This window comes from Linepithema humile, chromosome 1 (genome assembly GCF_040581485.1).
Source record: "Linepithema humile isolate Giens D197 chromosome 1, Lhum_UNIL_v1.0, whole genome shotgun sequence".
NCBI lineage: Eukaryota > Metazoa > Arthropoda > Insecta > Hymenoptera > Formicidae > Linepithema > Linepithema humile.
The window spans coordinates 11,831,813-11,851,737 of record NC_090128.1 but is presented as its reverse complement, the minus strand read 5'-3'; the positions used below and the strand labels follow the sequence as shown (position 1 = coordinate 11,851,737).

General features: G+C 37.5%; 3 protein-coding genes across 7 annotated transcripts; 2 read left to right on the top strand and 1 right to left on the bottom strand.

Moving 5' to 3' along the window:
* The first annotated feature begins 81 nt into the window (after positions 1-81).
* On the top strand, positions 82-11,349 carry LOC105672043 (WD repeat-containing protein 20). 3 transcript variants are annotated; one of them, XM_012366735.2, is made up of 5 exons: positions 82-835; positions 1,488-1,670; positions 2,562-4,019; positions 6,187-6,259; positions 6,845-11,349. In XM_012366735.2, exons 1-4 carry the CDS (start codon positions 566-568, stop codon positions 6,235-6,237), a joined length of 1,962 nt encoding a protein of 653 aa, XP_012222158.1. In that variant the 5' UTR covers positions 82-565; the 3' UTR covers positions 6,238-6,259; positions 6,845-11,349. The 3 variants fall into 3 exon arrangements, with proteins under 3 accessions (XP_012222158.1, XP_012222157.1, XP_012222156.1); XM_012366734.2 differs by lacking the exon at positions 6,187-6,259; XM_012366733.2 differs by lacking the exons at positions 6,187-6,259; positions 6,845-11,349 and having other exon boundaries at positions 87-835; positions 2,562-5,488.
* Positions 11,350-12,109: 760 nt separating this feature from the next.
* LOC105672044 (aprataxin and PNK-like factor) lies at positions 12,110-14,753 on the top strand. Of its 3 annotated transcripts, none has more exons than XM_012366739.2 (6): positions 12,110-12,269; positions 12,948-13,022; positions 13,273-13,449; positions 13,513-13,712; positions 13,795-14,169; positions 14,233-14,753. In XM_012366739.2, the coding sequence occupies exons 1-6, from the start codon at positions 12,168-12,170 to the stop codon at positions 14,558-14,560; spliced, it is 1,257 nt and encodes a 418-aa protein (XP_012222162.1). In that variant the 5' UTR covers positions 12,110-12,167; the 3' UTR covers positions 14,561-14,753. The 3 variants fall into 3 exon arrangements, with proteins under 3 accessions (XP_012222162.1, XP_012222159.1, XP_012222160.1); XM_012366736.2 differs by lacking the exon at positions 12,110-12,269 and adding an exon at positions 12,612-12,814; XM_012366737.2 differs by lacking the exon at positions 12,110-12,269 and having other exon boundaries at positions 12,613-13,022; positions 13,265-13,449.
* On the bottom strand, positions 14,662-18,894 carry Trax (Translin associated factor X). Its single transcript, XM_012366740.2, has 2 exons — positions 16,359-18,894; positions 14,662-15,933 (listed from the first exon to the last, which is right to left on the bottom strand). The coding sequence occupies exons 1-2, from the start codon at positions 16,372-16,374 to the stop codon at positions 15,068-15,070; spliced, it is 882 nt and encodes a 293-aa protein (XP_012222163.1). The 5' UTR covers positions 16,375-18,894; the 3' UTR covers positions 14,662-15,067.
* Positions 18,895-19,925: the final 1,031 nt, after the last annotated feature.

Genomic DNA, 19,925 nt, shown 5'->3' with positions numbered 1-19,925 from the left:
AAATTAAATACCTAATTTTCACGGTGCCTCGGCTGAGCGTTATTCGTATAAATCTTAACGTGCACGATGCACCGGCAATTCTGACACGGCCTTGACGGAGAGAACCGCCGCCACCGTTCGGCGAATGCACTACACAGGCAGTTTCGTAGTTGTGCTTAGCCGCGTTCACGCCGTCGAACGGAAAAGAGATAGACAGCTAGCCTAGCAGGCAGCAGCCGGCGACGAGCCGCGGGAGACGTTTACGCGCTTTCGGCGGTTCCTCGTACGGGTTTCCGGTAGCTGTGTGCGGCAGCCGGCGCCCGACGCGACGGCCGGCGAAGCCCGCTTTGCGTGCGTGAAGTGCCTGCGGACGTGCGAGCGAGGGGAGCCACACGCGAGACGACAGGAGGCGAGTGAGACGATCGGACGGGTTTGCGGTCGGTCAATCGGACGGACGACACGTACGGCACGGTCGATCCGCGAACGACACGGTGAGACAGCAACGAGATAGAAACGAGCGCGGCCTACGAGCGATCTTCCCTGCGTGTCTGATGAGCTCCTCCGCCGCGCCGCTGCTGGTGGTAAGATGGCTGTGCAGCTGGACGGAGGAGGGAAGGAGGATCTGAAAACACAGTTTGTCACGCGGGAGGGCACGTACAAACTGATGACCCTGTCGGAGTACTCGAGACCGAACCGGGTCGGCTACACCAACAGCCAGGGCAGCGCGTCCGTCAGGGTGTCCTTCGTCACGCTGCCGGACCCAGCGGATCCCACGGGCGCGCAGGGCCTTGGCGACCGAATGTGCTTCAACTTCGGCAAGGAGCTCTACGTCTACGTCTACCGCGGTGTCAAGAAGGTGAGTCCGGTGATGCGATCGCGGCCGCGACGATGGCGAGGCGCGACGTGTTTTGCCCTTCTCGATCGTGTGAGCTGTCGTCGCGACCTAACCTCGCAAATGTCGTGACGGGGACTCCATCTTTGCGGTTGCCTCGTCACCACGCCTTGCACGAGGATGTCGTGTCCTCAGCGACGATAAACGCGACGTCGAGAGAATTTTCATTGTGGTCGGCCTGCGTTGGAATCGTCGCTGCGTTTTTTTATTTGCGAAACAAAGCTGACATCTCGGCGGCGATTGCTCGAGCTGGCACTTCTCGGAAGTGTTATGAGTACCACGTAATATCGTGATCACTCTGTAGATAGCATAATAGATAATACTGTTGCTTCAATTCCTAGTATTCAAGTCATTGATTTATATATGTAAAATTAAAAACAGGATAAACGAATAAAACTGCTTTATGAAGATTTTAAAAAACTATTAATTGTTACAGACAACACATTTCTGAATTTCTGAAAAGTTTCTAAAATAAAATACTTTTTTTATAAAATTATTGTACATATGTCTCTGGCCAATTTTCTGTATTATCATTAGAAAGGAAGCTATATATTATGGAAAAAATTTCATTGCAGAAACAGAAAAGAAAAACCAACACGTTGTTGATATATTTCAGGCTGTGGACTTGAACAAACCAGTGGATAAAAAATTGTACAAAGGGACTAATCCGACCTGCCACAATTTTAATCAAACAACAGCGACAGCGGATAGTGCTCCACTGCTGGTGGGATTTTCCACAGGACAGATACAGTTGATCGATCCGATAAAGAAGGAACTCAGCAAGCTGTACAATGAGGATGTATGTAAAAGTTAATTTTGGCATAAATCATAAATTTTTATCAGAATCGATCTTTGAGGAAAAGTTCTCTGCTGCATTCCGCTCACTAGTCAAAGAGAGAAAGATAGAGAATTTTACGTCTGCATTATCTGCAGGCTAGCTCACATCGAGATAAATAATCTGATAGTTCAAACAATGATCTCTCTATACAGCTAGCATATGTCATAGTTTCTTAGCAATGTGTGTAAAAGCTGTCAGCACTTGTCCAATCTTGATATGTGTGCGTATATATATGTTATCTTATTGAAACATGATAAACTGCAATATGAATACGAAGATACTCTTCAGGACACTTAAAACTATCTATTATATCCTGCAATGGCGGTAGCCTAATATTCAGCACATTGCACAGACTATTCCGTGCTGCGGTAGGCCCGTACACTAATGCAATTATAACTCAATCAAATAATTAAGCTCAACAAGCAACATTATATAACTTTCCGCTATCTTCTCATGGCAGTCGTGGGCTTTAGCGGCCGACAATTGTGCCATCTATTTAAAATACATTTTAGCTTCAACGAATGTTAGATAATTTGCTAATATTGTTTTTAATCGTTATATTTTAAGATACATTTAATTCTTGATCCTTGATGCTGATCAATGTTCAAGTTACATTATCGTTTTATTTTCTTTTTATCTTCGCTTGTCTATCACAATCTTGTATCTGTTGAAAAAATGCGGATTTATTATTGATTATCACTATTATTGTATGGAATATTTCTCATAAAATCTTAATTAATCATACATGCGAAAGAAAAATGATAAATCCTAAAATTTGTCGACAATATTAATTTTATACTTGTACAGGATGTGGAATATATTTTTTTACAATAAGAAATATTCATATTTCAGAGGTTGATAGACAAGAGCAAAGTGACATGCATCAAATGGGTTCCCGGCTCAAACAACCTGTTCCTGGTATCTCACAGCTCCGGCCAATTGTACCTCTATAACGAAGAGTTGCTCTGCGGCAACACCGCGCCGCATTACCAATCGTTCAAGTCGGGTGACGGATACGCCATATACACCTGCAAGACGAAGTCTACCAGGAACCCACTGTACCGGTGGGTGATTGGCGCGGAAGGTTCTTGCATAAACGAGTTTGCCTTTAGTCCGTGCGGTACGAACTTAGCCGTGGTATCCCAAGATGGATTTCTGCGCGTATTTCAATACAATACCATGGAGTTGGTGGGCTCGGCGAGGAGTTACTTCGGTGGCTTTTTGTGCGTGTGCTGGTCGCCGGACGGACGTTACGTGGTGGTGGGCGGCGAGGACGATTTGGTGACCATCTGGAGCTTCCACGAAAAGCGCGTTGTGGCGCGGGGACAAGGCCATCACAGTTGGGTGAGCGTAGTCGCCTTTGATCCGTACACTACGTCGTACGGTGATCACGATCCCGACTTTAGCGGCTCGGACGACGAGACGACGATGCCGCACAATAATCATAATCACTTCCACGAGAAGTCGCACCGTCTGTCGACGACCTCGCAGGGCGGCGGTGGCGTCCACTCGAACCGGAACTCCTGTGGCTCGGAACTGAGAATGTCGGGCGGTACATGCTACAGGTTAGGCAGTGTATCCCAAGATACCCAATTGTGCCTGTGGGATATCACAGAGGACGTACTGAGGCAGCCGGTGTGCGCCAAGCAGAGGCCCTCCGCGGCGGGCAGCACCAGCGGCACTCTGTCATCCTCGGGTACGTTTAACAGTGGCAACGGAACGGCGACGGCGAACCATCATTCGAACTCGAATGCTAAACACAATAATTCGAATAACGTTAATTACAAAGAGAACGCGAGTGGTAATAACGAAACTAGTAACAATAGCACGGGCACGAACGCCGCAGTGGCGACCGTGAACTCGTTGACGCAGAGGCTAGCGGGTCTTGGTTTCGGCGAGCGTAAAGGTGATAATCACAAGAGAAACTTTAGCCTCACTATGCGAGGCGGCACTGGTGCGACGGCAGCGGCGGCCAACAACAGTACGACAACGGTCGTGCAGAACAATGGTGGCGACAAGGCGAGCACCGGCAGCTCGACGAACACGACGAGTAGTAGTCTGAACAACAGTGTCGGTGGGGGTTTAGTAGGTGGGACGGGCAATAAAAAGGTTAGTTCCGTGATGGACGATCCCATGAGGTTGATAGGGACCGCCTGGTGTCCCAGGTTCGACGAGTGCCCGGTCCTCGAGCCGCTGGTGTGCAAGAAGCTGGCGCACGAGAGACTGACTGAATTAGTGTTTAGGGAAGATTGCTTCGTGACGGCGTGTCAGGACGGATACGTGTACACGTGGGCGAGGCCCGGCCACATGGTAGGTCCTCTCACGATAAGCAGCACCCTGCACAGGCCATCACACCATCATAGCAACAATCCCTACACTAGTAATATCAATTCCATGCGATGTAACGACCTCTGATGTAACCCGTTACCTCCAAATCGTTATTTAGCAAGTCCGTCATGTAGAGAAGAGTCTGTTAGTTACTGAAAAATCCTGTACATACATACATCAAGTTAGAATTTAGGATGATGTTATCGTGACGAAAGTGGCACGGGATAAACTTGTAATGCTTTAGATAGTCTCCCTGTTGCCTGTTGTGGTTGCGGGAAGACGTCTTGAAAACGAACGACTGTTTCGGCTCGGAAGTATTAGAATGAGACACACTTGACGAATTCGGTATTATCTTTGCCGGGTGTTTGATACGACGATCGCGTCGCTGTTATTTAAGTTTTATATCATACGATCAGTATATTTAATCTTAGAGAATCCCTAATTCACGTTTAGGTCTACGACCCTTAGGATAGATACTTGCGTTTGAGTTCTATTAGTATTGGGAGGTGCCATTCAAATGGAAATATTGAAGATTTTTTAGTATTTTTGTCTAAGTTTACATTGTATATGGATTACAGAAATATATGGACGGACGATACTATGAGTGAACAAATCGGTAATTTGAAAACGCAGCTGTTATCCAGACCCGTGATAATTTTGCTGGGCGTTTTAGTACAATTATTTTTTAATCTCTCGCTGATTATATAATAATAAATGAAACTTGTCGGACAATCTTGCCTTTCGCTCAAAACATTCCATTAGATCGGTATATTCAATGTATACTCGAATACAAATTTGCTGTTAAAAATGCATGAATTAGATAGAGACTTCAGATTAAGTAGAGTAGAGCGCGCACATTATTAACATAGTTTTTATTAATATTTCGTTTCAATAAAAGGACGTGCTTTAACTTCTATTTAGATCTTACCAATAAAATGGTATAGTGCATGCGTTTTGCGAATAAAAAAAAAACACACATGTGTGCTTAAAGTTCATTCATAGTATAGGCTGTCGTTAATTATCTGTGCCTAATGATGGTCTGGTCAAGATATATTCTCGCGATGAATATTGCAGAGCTACGCGAGCTAGGATAGAATATTGAATACTGATATATTTATGTTTTTGGTTTGCATCCTTGAGAGCAATGTTATTTGAGCCCTACGAGGCCTCGTGACAGGGCAGGCCCCTTTATCGAAGAGAACCTTCTTCCTATCTTCTGTAAAATGTTATTAGTTTAGTTTAGCCGAGTATAAAGAGAAAGAGAGAGAGAGAGAGAGAGAGAAAGAGAAAAAAAAAAGAGAGCGAGAGAGAGAGAGAGTCAACGAAAAATTACTTAGCAAAACTATCGTCTCTTATCTTCGACTTATGATACGAAGTGCGAGAACATTTAATCCTTTGTTGAAAACAATGAATTTTGCCTTGTTGTACAATAAAGCGAAAATTTGAATGAACGATCGCTGCTTGCTTCCCGCTTGTTGAGATTTTGTTCAATCAAGTGCAATGCAGAAGCTCCAGGGAGAACGGTCGGGGAAGTCGTTTGAGAGACACATACATATGTATACATACATATGTATAGTGACACGTAAGATAACGTTCATTTACAATTTGCCGTATCGCATGTTTCTTTTTCTTTTCTTTTTTTTTTCACATTATACTTTCGACAATACTAGGTCCCGAAATTAAGGCTCGAATAGTGTTTCCTGGCGTTTTGCATACAGCATTTGTATCACGAAAACACCCCACACTCACCCCTTCATTTTACAGTTTTGACTAAAAGTATGAGGCAGCCTCGATAAATTGCGTCTTGTTGAAATTAGTCAGCGCTCTCGCAAATTGCGATAAGCACTGCAACGCGATTGTCAATCAAGTGCTCGAAGAACGTGCTACTCCGATTGATCCACGTGTATACGCTAAACCGTTTGATACAATTTATTAAAAATAGCAGTGTCTCACGCTTTTGGCCAATGCCGTGAATACCCCAACTAATTACGATAAAGTTCATTATAGCGTGCGTTGCTTCTTTGATAGCGCGACTTATAATTTTCAATTAATAGCGCGTTTTATAATTTTAATCAGACGATGCTTGCGCTTATTTCTCAAAGCCGATGAAGCATTAATTCCTTTTTCTCACTTTTGATTGATCGGAAAGATTAATGTTCTGTACCACGCTTTGGCTGATGCAAGAGAATATCGTGGATGAGACTTCCCTGATTTATCGCATGGTACGTATGACTTATCATTTTTTTGTTCTATTTCGCTTTTATTTACCGCTTGATCGGACTTGTGATGAAAAGTAGAATAGTATACACGCTCGAAGTCGTTCACACACGTTCTTGCCGAGAGATCCCTCGGCGGCGCTTCTGAATTTTTACATCACGAAATCGCACTATACTTTTCTGCTCTCACGCATTTGCCAAATTTCTTTATTCCCGAAAAGTTTTCGGATGATAGTTGAAAAAAAACCTGCATGTCCATAATATAGACAATTTAACAAAAGTATAAACTTTTAATGTTAACGAAAGCATAAATTCTTTATCCTAATTGAGATATAAGTTCCTAAATCAGGGATTGTCTTGTCAATCATTGAAATTCTTTTAATATTTATTTCAATCTCAATATTATCTTAAATAATCAATTTTAAAAAATCTATAAATTTTCAGAATTATAATTAATCGCTTATATCTCATGTATGCGTCAACTTTTCGGGGATAAGCGTGCGTTCGATATCAATGACGAAGATCAGAAGCGCGTTATTCGTGTGTCGGTGTCCTGTGTCTGCGAGAGATTCATGCTCTCTCTGATTTCAGCCGGGAATCGGCCAGGTCGGCGGCGCCGCTCTCCATGTGGTCAGCCCGGCGGAAGGCGGCGGTACCATAGTATAGCCAGAGCCGGACATCGACGCCGGTCCGTCACGAGATCATCAGTCCGAGGCGCAATTCCAGCAGGCGTACGCGCGCCGACGTCACCTCTACTACGTGTGGCCGAGCGAGAGTTACTCCGATACGGTTTGAGCGAGCGGTTCCACCTCGGCATCGTCGCTCGGCCAGGAAGCAGACGGATCGAAATGAGAATTCGAAGGAGATCCATTTCCGTGAGATTGAACGTCTTATCTTGAAAATTAGAAATTGATTTTATAACTTCTGGACTGCCTTTCTTAATTTCAATACACCTGGAATCGACAATATACAGGTAAATTAAATGTGGAATGGAAAGGAAGCTATCTTTATTTATTTTATTTCCGATTGTTTTTACTGTAAAATTAGGATAAATGAATAAGAATTTAATAATGTGCTAATATCCGATATCGAAAATCGATTCGAAACTCGCGAAGTGGATTTCTGCGAATTCTTTTCAAGTTGTTTGCGGGGCGCAGCTCACGCGTAGCTTAATGCTTGAAAAAAAAAACACACATACTCACACATACAGCGCTTTCGTTTCGGTAAGCCGCTCTTCCGGTGCATATCGTTTCCTCTTCTTCCTCTTTTCCTTCTTTCCCTCGGTACTGTCGCGGCGGCGACGATGTTACGCGACTTCGCGCCTCTTTCAACGCGGAGATCCGCGAGTCGAAAGCAATTTGTGTATACATGTACATACGTATACCTGTGTATGTCTGATGATGCGTTGTGTACCATTCCGAATAAAGTTTGCTCCAGTAGGCAAAGCACGTGCGTCTCGATCGGCGGGACGCGTCGGTTTCGGCGTTTCACCGACAGCGTTTTTTCCGTGTATTTATTGTTTGAAGCGTTGAAATTTATATAGACCTAAGCCACAAAGAGTCGATTTTAGGAGGCAGATTGAAAGGATAGTCTAGAGAATATATTCTATAAGCCATAACGAATAACTCGCTCTAACTTGCTCATTGCGATGCCATACATTGAACGATTGTCCGACAACATGAACGTTTGTAAAATACATTTTAGAAATGTGTAAAAGAATTTTTTAGACGTCCTTTCGAGTCGCTTTGCGTGATTGCGGATGTAGTTAGAAAACATTCCCTCATAGGACAATTTTGTTAAACTGGTTTTTTTAGGTAGAAGTGTGACTTGGGTCTCTATCATTCTCAGTGCTTCGATTTCGTTCGATTACTTCGAAGGAGATATTCCGCAAGGCGATACTAGTTTTTAATTTACGTATAAATACACGTTAGGAGTTATATTGTATTGATAACGAAAGTGCAACATTAATTTACATTGTTATAAATCAATTGCCTGTCCCCGGACGGACAGTTCATTTCGTCGATTAGCTTTGATCACGAGCATTCCTGCGCGTTTCAGGGATTAAGTATCTACACCGTTATTATATTTTCTCACGAAGCTCTTTAATTTATATCTGCGCAATAATTTGTCGCCACACCGTTTACTTGAATTTTATCCACTTTCAAAGATTTGATATGAAAAGGCTGTAAATCAATCATTATCGGAAACTTGCTTTTTATTGGGAAACTTTCTGCGGCGAGGCCGACAACGCATTAAAAGCTTCAATTGCTATTTATGAAATATTAAATAGATACAAAAAACTATCTTTTTCTGCAGCATTTTTTTTCAGACATAAATAAAATATTGTTCGGCTTTTTCCAAGATTTTCGTTTTTAATATTTACAGCTTTCTTTCATGTCAAGTCTTTCTTTTCTAAATGTTGAACGTTGAACACCTCCACGTTTCGCTATGTTTCGTAACATACAACGTACGTACCGTCGCAAAAATTCCATCAAGATGCTGATATATTACCGATAAGAAGACGATAAGATTTTTCGTTTCGATATTTTTGTTCTCGTACGGTGGATTACCTTACTTCGAGGCACGATGACGAAATTGTATTATTATTCTAGCAAGTGCAAGCTCGTTGAAGGTATGCTGTGATATGTGTGCTGTACATGACGACACTGATAAATGATCCAAGCGACGAAAGTCACTTCCAAGCACTCCGTCGTGCACCGAAACGGACGATCGAACTTGTATAACACGTAACCGCTGATTAGTTTCTTACTCCATAGGCAACAGCCGAAGTCGGCCTGCGACACACCAGACTATAATTCATCTCACGATTCTGCAAGAAAAAGAGACGGATGAATTTAAACGGATCGAAAGATGGAATTTCATTTCTGATCGTATCGATTATATCTAATCTTCGACATCGGAGATTAAAATCTTGAAATTCTTTCCGATATACTAATTAGCAATATAATTGAATTATAAAAGTGATTTATTTTAATACATTTTAATTCCGAGTCAAAAATTTATTTCTCCTTCAATTATGTATTTTTTATTCTTCTAAAAATAATAGAAAAAAATTTAACAGTCCAATTTTTGATATGGAGGATTTTTTTAGATTAAATTTCTACCGATTCTTTATAAGTTCATCCCCTCTTGCGGAGGAGAGACCGCGATTTATAAAGTTCCTATTTCGTAAGCTAAATGGCGAGTACGCGCTTTGAGGCGCTTGATTTTTGGCCGACGATCGATTCCTGGCGGAAATGTGTTCCTTGCACAGGACACGTAAAGAGCAATGAAGCTGAAATGATTTTTCGGATTGTACACGATGGACGTGTGCGTGAAAAAATTAACGTGTATTTAAAATGAATGAGAGGTTTGAGATTTCACTTTTCTAGGCATGATCTCTCTTTTGGGAATTTGAGATGCTTGTATAAAACAAAAGGTATCTGTATTCAATTGATTTGAAAGATCACACTACGGCAAAACCGATTCAACAACTCGTACCATGGTTTCTCTTAGACCCGCAACGACGTTCTCGCCGTCGTGTAAAAAACAGGAAACTTCTTCTCGTCTACGATGTATCGAGACGAAAGTAACACACGAATAATAATTGCGACGTTGTAAGCCGCGCTGTTCTGTAACAAGTCACAGACGGCACTCACAAACAATTAAATAATTAGCTCGTCTCGTAAATTGCTGGTAACAGAAGACATGTAATTCATTGCTAAGTGGAAAATTGCATGTAAATTAGTCATTTCAGAAAAAATACACGCATTTATCCTCTTGTCCGAGATATAATTACCACAGTTGTTGAGACTTAGAAACATAAGATATAACTACATCTGTTACATTATTACAAATTTCTAAAAAAACAATTTATATTTTCATAAATTATTGCGCAAGGGACACTGTTTGTTCGCATAAAGAACTATCCCTTCTTTCTGTTAAAAAAAATTACGCTTAGAGAAAATTCTGAATAGCGTTTATCAACCATCCTGCTGCATGCGTGAATTACATATTTTTTGTTAGGAGCGTTTTGAGAAAAATGCCTCCTTTGATTTACTACTATTTGGAGTCGAACTAATATCATTTTGCGGCGTGAAAATAAAAGGACGAGTGTTCGAAATTTTGTTACATAACACTTGCTTTCGTTTTCACGCCTACAGAATGATTCCTTGGTTGTTCAAGTCTATCGAATTATGTACAAACGTAACTGACTTACATTGCATAATCGACGCAATTACGCATTATCGATTGTCTGCAATGCAATTTCGCGTAAACACGGAAAGAAGATATGCAGTGTGTAAAAACGAAAAGAAGGAAACGTGTCTCCATTTGCGAGAACGCGCTTAATTCGGATATATACGATAATGCACCCTTAGGAAAATTTACTTTAGACTGGCCTAAAGTTTTTTAAAGTTTTGTTTAGTAACTTTAAAAATTTGAAAAGTTCTTTTAAGTAACTATAAAAATTTTTAAGTTTCGTTTAGGTTATTTCAGAGTTTTAAAAATATCCTTGAGTTCTTTAATTATTGAAGACATAAAGTTCATGAAAAGTATCTAAAAGTTTATGTGAAGTAACTTAATGGTGTTTAGTAATTTAAAGTTGGCCTTGAAGTTACTTTACACAAACTTTTACTTACTTTTACGCCAACTTTAAGTTACTAAACACCACCATTAAATTATTTCATATAAACTTTTAGATACTTTTCATGAACTTTATGTCTTCAATAACTAAAAAGCAAAAACTCAAGGATATTTTTAAAACTCTGGAATAACTTAAACAAAACTTAAAAATTTTTAGTTACTTAAAAGAACTCTTCAAATTTTTAAAGTTACTGAACAAAACTTTAATAAACTTCAGATCAGTCTAAAGTAAATTTTTCTAAGAGTGGCGACTGGTCCAGCTATACATCCTCACTCACCGATAAATAATCGAGTCTAGCATCTCTGGCAGTTTTTTATGAGACCTTTCCACGCAAAGAGCTTTATGGCATTGCGTCAGATCTGTACTGTACTTCTTGGCGCATTTCTCTTTGTTTGTTTATAAGCGTGTACATTCTTTGTAATTGTAAATGAAAAAGACATTTCATTGTTAAGCGCTCGTGTCTTTCTTGCTCTGCATCCAGTTAATTTATCCTCCCAAGTGTGTTTCCTCCTTTTTCAACACAATTATCTTCTAAATCGATATCTTTACTCATTTTCTAAAAATACAGAATTATGAGATACAGAGTTTTCATGTCATTGAAATCTGAAATAAAAAAAAGAATCAATAGAAGTGTAAAATTGTGAATTCCTACTTTTGAAATAAAATATCAGATTTATTACATTTTTTCTATTTCTATTATTATTGTCATCAGAAAACATTGTGTGTTATTGTGGACATTTACCATTTTTTAAATTGGTATAAAATATAAAAGATCGTCAGGAACTATGCTTATTTTGACTGACTCTTATCCGAATCTAATTCACAATTTTTTGAATCACTGTGTATATATAACCGCAGTATGTGAGCTCAGGTCCGTGGATTTGCTAAGTTCAAATAATTGTGCGGTTCAGTCATTCTTGCGGATTTGACATTTACAATTTAAAACAGAAAGTAAACATCATCTAGTGGTTACGTAACAACTAAGTCATCGAAGTGCAGCTGATAATAGCATACGTAATTAGCGGTACATACAAAACCGCACATATCTAATATTTTATATATCTACATATTTAAAACTGCATATATCTAACAAAAAGTTTATTCATAATTCCACTCCACAGCCAACTGTGTTCGAGATGCACATGTGATGATCTGTCAAAAGCTTGCCGCATTCTTTTTTTTCATCACATAAGAAAAATTTTTCCAGTCTAATTTCTTTTCGAAATGTCCGACAGTCTCATGACACGTTAACCTACTGAAAAATTCATTATGACGAAAAAGCTGCAAATAGTGCGGGTGGATAATGATCTCGTGCAAAAGGCGACTTTGCAGATCGGCAATAACATCATTGGCCGAGGTGCTGCAACGGGAGTGAGTTGCATCTATTTCTATACACTGATTGCATTGCATTTTATTACATTCGTTTTTTCTAACGTTATTATACAATAATCATTTTAAAAAAATGTGAATATTCTTAATAATTAAAAATCTTGAATATCCGAACAAATAAATTTTTTTTATCTTAAAACTTTAGCAAATAATAATTTGACGATAAAGATATCAAATATTCTTCTTTGTTTCTAAACAAATTTTCTGAATTGTAAAAATATTGCATGATCAAAATAATTTAAAGAGCAGTCGATAAAAGTTGCTTTGTAGTTTTCTTTAGAGCCACCAGGTCGGTTTAAAAATTTATTCCAGATTGTGCATATCTTTAATACTATTTTGTCGATGACAGAATTTAACTGTCACGCGGCGCAATTAATCTTGTGTTATAGTTAATAAACTTGCGATACTTTGATTCGTATTTTAATATTGAAAAATACCTATTTTTAGACATCTTTATCAATCGGATATTATACATATATAATAAGAGCAATTAAACCATGATACATAAATGAGAAGATAAGCAAGCAGTTAGTAAAATATAAATAACAGAGTGTTGGGACAATTATTGCTTCATTAATTATTGCTGATGACACATATCACTATACATGTTAATTTAACAGAAGATTAATTTTTACATACTGTGACACATTGTTATTGCAGTGTAATGATGGGCAGGTGCTGAAACACGCTGTGACCATCAATTTATCGCCCAATGATGAAATGACAATTACTCCGGTAAAATTTTTATCTTGTCTATCTTATCACATGCTGATGCTTTGATAAATGATGATTGTAATTAATTTCTGTGATAATTTATAGTATACAATAATAAGTTATTCATTTAGACCAATATCTTTATCAATTTTATAAAAATTTGTGACTATATATGAGCTTATTTCTTTTTTGCAATGTGCTCAGCAATATTGTTGCAATATTCTTGTTGATGTAATCAGTTTTCTATAGAGATCATTTTTCAGTATATTAGGTGGCACCATGTTACATGAAATCCGCTGGATGTGCAAAATGGCAATCTCTTAAATCAGGAAGTCGTGTGCCTATAAAGCCAGGTGACGTCTGCTCTCTACTGCCTGACAAATGTTGGTTTAAGGTTATCTCAGTGCCAGACACAATGGAAGAGAATGATCAGATATTAAAGAGAAAAGTACGAGTATTTGCTGTTATTTGAAAGGAGTTCTTTACAACATATTAGTTCTTTGTGTTTTAGGTTGATGAAGATTCAAGTAACGAAGCAGACAGTAAGAAAGCATGCTTGTCATCCAGCACAGAAGCTGTTGTGTCCCCTAGTGAAACGTTGAATATTCTTAATGATAAGGATTTATTAACTAAACATGAGAATTTTCCCATTAATGGAAACGCGGAACCCGATATACTTGTGCCAGTCTTACAGGAGATTTATTCTGCAAGGTTTTATTTCAATTGTATTCAAACTAAAATCTTCAATAATGCAAATATAGTTGTTTACCATGTTTTTCTCTATATATTTTAGCTGTCCGGAGGGAAGTAATATGCCTGCAACTAGTTCTAAAATGTCAATAGATTTTCAAGACGCAATTGAATCTTTTGTGGAGCATGAGAATACAAAACAAAAAGCAGAGAATATTAATTTAACAAATGAAACTGCAACAGATTCAATAGACGCTGAATCCGTTGAAAAGAAAATCAAATGGGATGGCAATGCTCGCTTCAGTGATCGGGCTGAAGCAGCTTCTGTCGGTGATCGAGCTGAAGCAGCTTCAGCTTCAGTTCCAGTTCCACAGAACGATTCTCAATCGCCAGTTGTCGCGCCTCGGAAACGAAAAAATGCACCAAAACCTGACAGAGTTCCTAGAGAAAAGTGCAAGTACGGCACTCAATGTTACCGGTAGGTCAATGCAATACAGTTTTTTGCAAAAGAATGAAATATTTTTAATAAATTTTTTTGCAGGAAGAATTCCAATCACAAAACCAATTACAGCCATCCGGGCGATCGCGATTACGATGAAGTCGACAATCGAGTAGAGTGTCCATATGGTGTGAAGTGCTATCGTAAGAATCCACAGCACAGGGCTCAATATAAGCACACGATTGTGTCGCGTCGTCGTCGAAAAGCTACCATTCCCGTGCCTTCAGCGACTGTCGATACACCTGAAACAGACCATTCGTCCGCGGAAGAATCCGTAGACGAGTCCGATTACGAACCATCCGTGTACACGGAGAGTTCGGACGATTGGGACGATAGCAGGAGCGAGTGGGAAGATGGCACAACCGGCTGACCAAAGATTTACTGGTCTTCTCATGTCATCGTCCATTTCTATGTCATTTTTGAGAACGTTCAAATTATAAGATACGTTTATTATAGTATATAATACAGATATTTTATTATGAAATATTTATTTTTATATTTGAACTGAAGTATTGTACCTGTATTCTTATAATGTGAAGAGAGGTATAAAAATGTTAAGAATATATCACAACTGACTTTGTTCTTTCGCATTTTGTCGGAAAGTATTATGAGATAAGAATACATTAATGAGAAGAGAAAGAAATGCGGTGTGAAATGTGATACAGTTCTTGTCTAAATAATACTTAACATAATCTTCCGTCTTATGACGTTTTATATATTATAAAAAAATTTAGTATGGTTATCATTGAGTTATTAAACAAAATAAATTTTTTTTTCTCTACCAGTTAATTCACTTATAAAATATTCTGTCAACTGTTTCTGTCTTTAATTATAAATAAATCTTAATAAATAAAAATCATCCGTGTTAAGTATCGCATTAAAACGCCTGATAGCCCTCATCGTCCTCGGCGGTGTACTCTTCAGCTACCACGATAGCCACATCTGCCAGCATATGCTTCGGGATCTCTGATCCTCGTACTTTGATAGTGTAACACGCATTCTCCATTTTGGTCAAACTCTGTTTGAGCATGATGACTTTTTTGTTCATCTCGTTGCTGTACGCTACGCTCGTGTATCCCAGGAAAGCTATATATATCTTCCTAACAAAGTTACACGTCTGATAGCAACTGCTTATGTCACCTATCGCCAAGTTATTGATGCACTTCCGCATCAGTTCTCCAGTCAGATCGGCTATCCCTAGTATATAGTCTGTCGGTGTGACCATAACTTGTGTCGTCTTGGTAGCATCTTGATTTGTCGAATCAGCTGGAGTCGGACTATTGCAATAAGTCAAGGCCTGCTGCAACTTGGTCCATTTGTGCATATCTCCATTCAGCAAATACTCGTGGAATGTAAGTGCCTCTACGTATTCTTCTAGGCCGGCACGGTAGGCTCTATGAAACTGATAAGCATCCTGACCATCCAACTCTTCTGCAATATTTTTGAATAACTTTTGAACCAAGTTGTCGAGCCTCGACTTGGCTGCACTCAACACAGTATTTTTTTTACTCTCCTTGTCAATGGTGTGCAACAAGAAGATTATTCTCTTGCTTTCGATTCCCACATCTCGATTAATCTTGAAGATTCTCTCATAGCGATCATGCTTGGCGTCCAGTTCAGCTGCATATGTACGAAACTGTTGTATTACGAGACTGTTCTCATTTATGTTTTCCATCACCTCTTTACCCTTGTCACCAAGACCGACTTTGTCCTTATCATAACGTCCACGATTTCTCCTCCCTCCTGCAAATACAGCAACAATGAAGAAAAACAATTCTTACAATGGCAAAGAATAGAATATCAATGAATTATCAATTACTTAAATCTCAATGATCTAATACTCAATTAAATAAAGATTTCAGAAAATATAATTATTAGTTTTTTTTTTTAATTAAAAGGTTTGTTGCACAATGCAAAATTGAAAGGTTTATTTACAATAACTTTTCTTCAAAAATTTGAAAGAATTAATTTAAATACAGATTTCTTAACCTTAAAATTAATTTTTTTAAAGTTCTTAAGAAGTAGATTTACTATTTTTGTTACAAATATGTGAAAGTAAGTCGGTGACAGCTGTACGTTTTCACGTGGAATTGACATTTGTTGACAAATAAACTATAATGTAACACAACAAAAAAGGACATTATGTAGCATTATAATTAGCAGCTTACCTTTTCCTTGTGACATCGTGATCTTTTTTGACAATTTCGATTAAACTGCTTATTAAGAGTGATACTGAGTGCATGAGTCGATTGTGATTATTCTTGCATATAATCTTAGCAGACGATTTTTAGTATGATCAGCAACTGATGTTTTCCATCTTTGCGAGAATCTCAATGCTGCGACTGTGGTGCCTCGTAGTAGATTTCATCGGAACTAAAAAGTCTGTCTGGCTTGATATTTAATTGTACTACTGAAAAAAATCTGGCCGACTTATTATCCGACTTATAACGCAATCTATTTAATTAACTATAATTAATTAATTAAAGCATTAATAGTAAAATACTTAATTAACCATCAGCCGGTTAATTAGAATGCCGATAATAAAACAGATAGTTGATTATTTAGATTGTTAATTTTTTTTATTTTAACAAATCTGCTACAAACTACTACAATCACTATGTTTAAATCAAGATTGTTGTAAGAGTCAATAATAAATCACATGTATATTTTGCAGTAATACTTCAATATCGAATCTGGATTTTTTTTTACTACACATCTCCGATCATGTTTTTCACTCTTCATCACAATATATCTCTCATTGATGGATTGAGTAAATTTTTTTTTATTGACTACGGATGTGAAAGCAATAAACACTCCGGAAACGATGAGACATTCATGGCTATGTAATAAATATTTCTTAGGTGTGATAAAACATCTGTAACCATAGGTGATAAATTAGAAGTGACAAGAGAGAATTTATGAAATTTCAATTAATTTCAATTAATGTTTAATAGAGAGAATTTATACAGACTTAACTTATAATGCAATAAATACTGTATCTTTTTGGATCATGCGTTGCAATACTAATATTGTACAAATTCTTTTTTCTTGTTGAAATTTTAAGGTCTTGTTTCATTTGCGACTGTCTTATGCAATTCAATTACTTCTCATATTTACGATGTTCAAAATATTTAAATCAAACTTCATGAAAATCAAAAATTGAATTTCAAATCCTCTTCTCTAAAATATTTGTCAGTCATTTATTAACAATATTTGTATATATACCACCAAACAAACATGTGTAGTTCTGAATCCATTGACCGCAAATATCGAATGAACGAAGACCGGACAGCAAGATTGAGGATAGTGGTCAGGGTTGAACACAATGCTCGTACGGAATTCAAAGGGAGTGAGAGACCAGGGGAATGGTTTGGAATTAATCAGTACTGGTCTTCAGTAAATAGTCGTAACGAGGATCCTTCGGTCAACTTGCAATGCTCTCTAAGAATTTAAGCAAGGACCATACATATCGAGACTGAATTGTAACTGCATTCGCAATAGATTACACAAAGATATCAGTCGTTTAACTTGTCACAACATTCTTCTGCAACAACAAACCAAAAATTGAAATCAATAAAATTTGATTTATAAAATACTGTATTCGCAAGTTACTTTCTTGGAATTAAAAGTTGCCCTTATAATTGTTTACTGCTTTATATTCCTTTTTTTCATACACAATATCAGCTTATTTTTAATCATTTTAATATAAATTTAGAATTTATATATGTTATAACAAATTTCTTTGTATTTGTATTATTAATTTTAAAAATTGTTTCTAAAAAGAAATAGTAGTTTACAATGAAATCGATTGCGTATAAATGTTTTGTTGCAAATATTTGGTATCAATTATTAACTATTTGACTAATTGGCAGAATGAAAATGGATAGGCAGTTATACACGAATTGTTTGTTTGAGCTATAGCATATTATTGATATTATATAATATGACAACAAATTTAATAAAATTATGCTTCATATTACGCTCAATTCTCTTCCTCCCCTCTCTCTCTTTATTCTCCCTTTCAATGTATCAGGCGACGCGGAAGTATTTTTCATCTGAAGCAAAATTTATAAAGGGGATACATAATACATTCATAATATGTATATGTATATGTATGTAACTCCATTCAAGCATTATATAGTAGATCACTCAGTGGGTAGTATAAATGTGCGAAAAATATGCACAGATTTTTTGTTCTAATTAACTTAATGCGCTTAATTTTCTTCGTTATATAGTGTACTTTAATTAAACAAGTAAATAGTCAAAAAAAAAAAAAAAAAAGAAAAGAAAAGAAAAATAACCCATTTTTCCACTTTTAATATAAATATTTCATGCTCAATATTTTCGATCATGAAACACCTGACTGAAGAAAACAGAATTATTTCTGGGTGAACGGTCGCTATCTTTACCCCCCCCCCCCCCCCCCAGCCCGCCGGTTCCGCCAGCAATGTATAATTCTTGATAGAATCATTAAACAAGAAATAATTTCTTTCTTCAGATTTTTTGTAATTAATCGTCGAATAAAATTGTAAATGTAAAAAACTAATTAAAATAATAAGCTGCTTGGAAATAATATTATAAAAAGTAATAATCGTTGTAGCGTTAATTAGCTATCTTCTTAAATAATAAATTACTAAAAAAATCATTAACCAATTAAAAATAATAATTAAAATTATTAACATTAGTTATTTATTATAATTTGCTGTATCTGAAATTTATTTAATACACACGTCTTCATCTCTCTCTTTCTCTCATTATGTATTATATCTATTACGATATTTTATTGTAATATTAATCACAATGAACTATCAGGCAATAAGTTAAGTTACTTGGCCGCTCGTAGCTTGATATTACGCGTAATTCCCAGAGGCTTTTTACACTCCACAGCCCAAGAACAAATCGCCATTCGACTATCGACACTGGGATTTTTCCGTGCGACATTTGTAGACCACCTCTGATCCCTTAATCTCTGTGATAAGAAAAAATTAGAAGAGCAGCTGCATCTTTGCGGATAGAATCAGGCAGAAGTAAATTACTACGGTTGTCTGATCAATCCATTCTATCGATTTTGGCTTTATAGGATCTTTTTTCGAGTGACAGACCATTCGTTCAATGATTGCGGTTGTATCGCAGCCGAGATTGATAAACGCACTCTCCAATTAGCGTTTCATGCGCAGCGCTGTTCCGCGTATAAATTATCTTTAGCCAGTTTTGAGGGAAACTTTGCGCTGACTTCCTTTCGCCGATGATTTATGCTCACACCGTTTAACAAAGTTTTTATTCGCGGTCGAAGTTGTAAAGATGATTTATACGCTCTCCCTGGATTTTACGGGATTTCGCTTCGATGTAAAAATGCTCGCGGCATTTGATGCTGCCTTTGTGGCAATCGTACGTGGAATAAGAATGCGTTCCTTTCAAAGTACTGAGAATACTACAATACCGTAGAATTTTTGCATATCTGAGAGTTTTTGATGTCCTTTAAAATATTGCAAATGCCTTATGCAAATGAGCGATACATGCTTACATTAGGCTACAATTGAGCACGCGCAAAAACATTCGTCGCAATCAAGACAATAATTTCAATATTAATAATAGAAAAAATATTTCAGAAAAGTTTCTAATAATATTTGCTCATTAGCATTACAATAGAAATAATCAAGTATTTATTTTTTTATTTTATATTGTAGATAATAAATTAACAATTCTGATTCCTGTAATAATTGTTAATATAAACA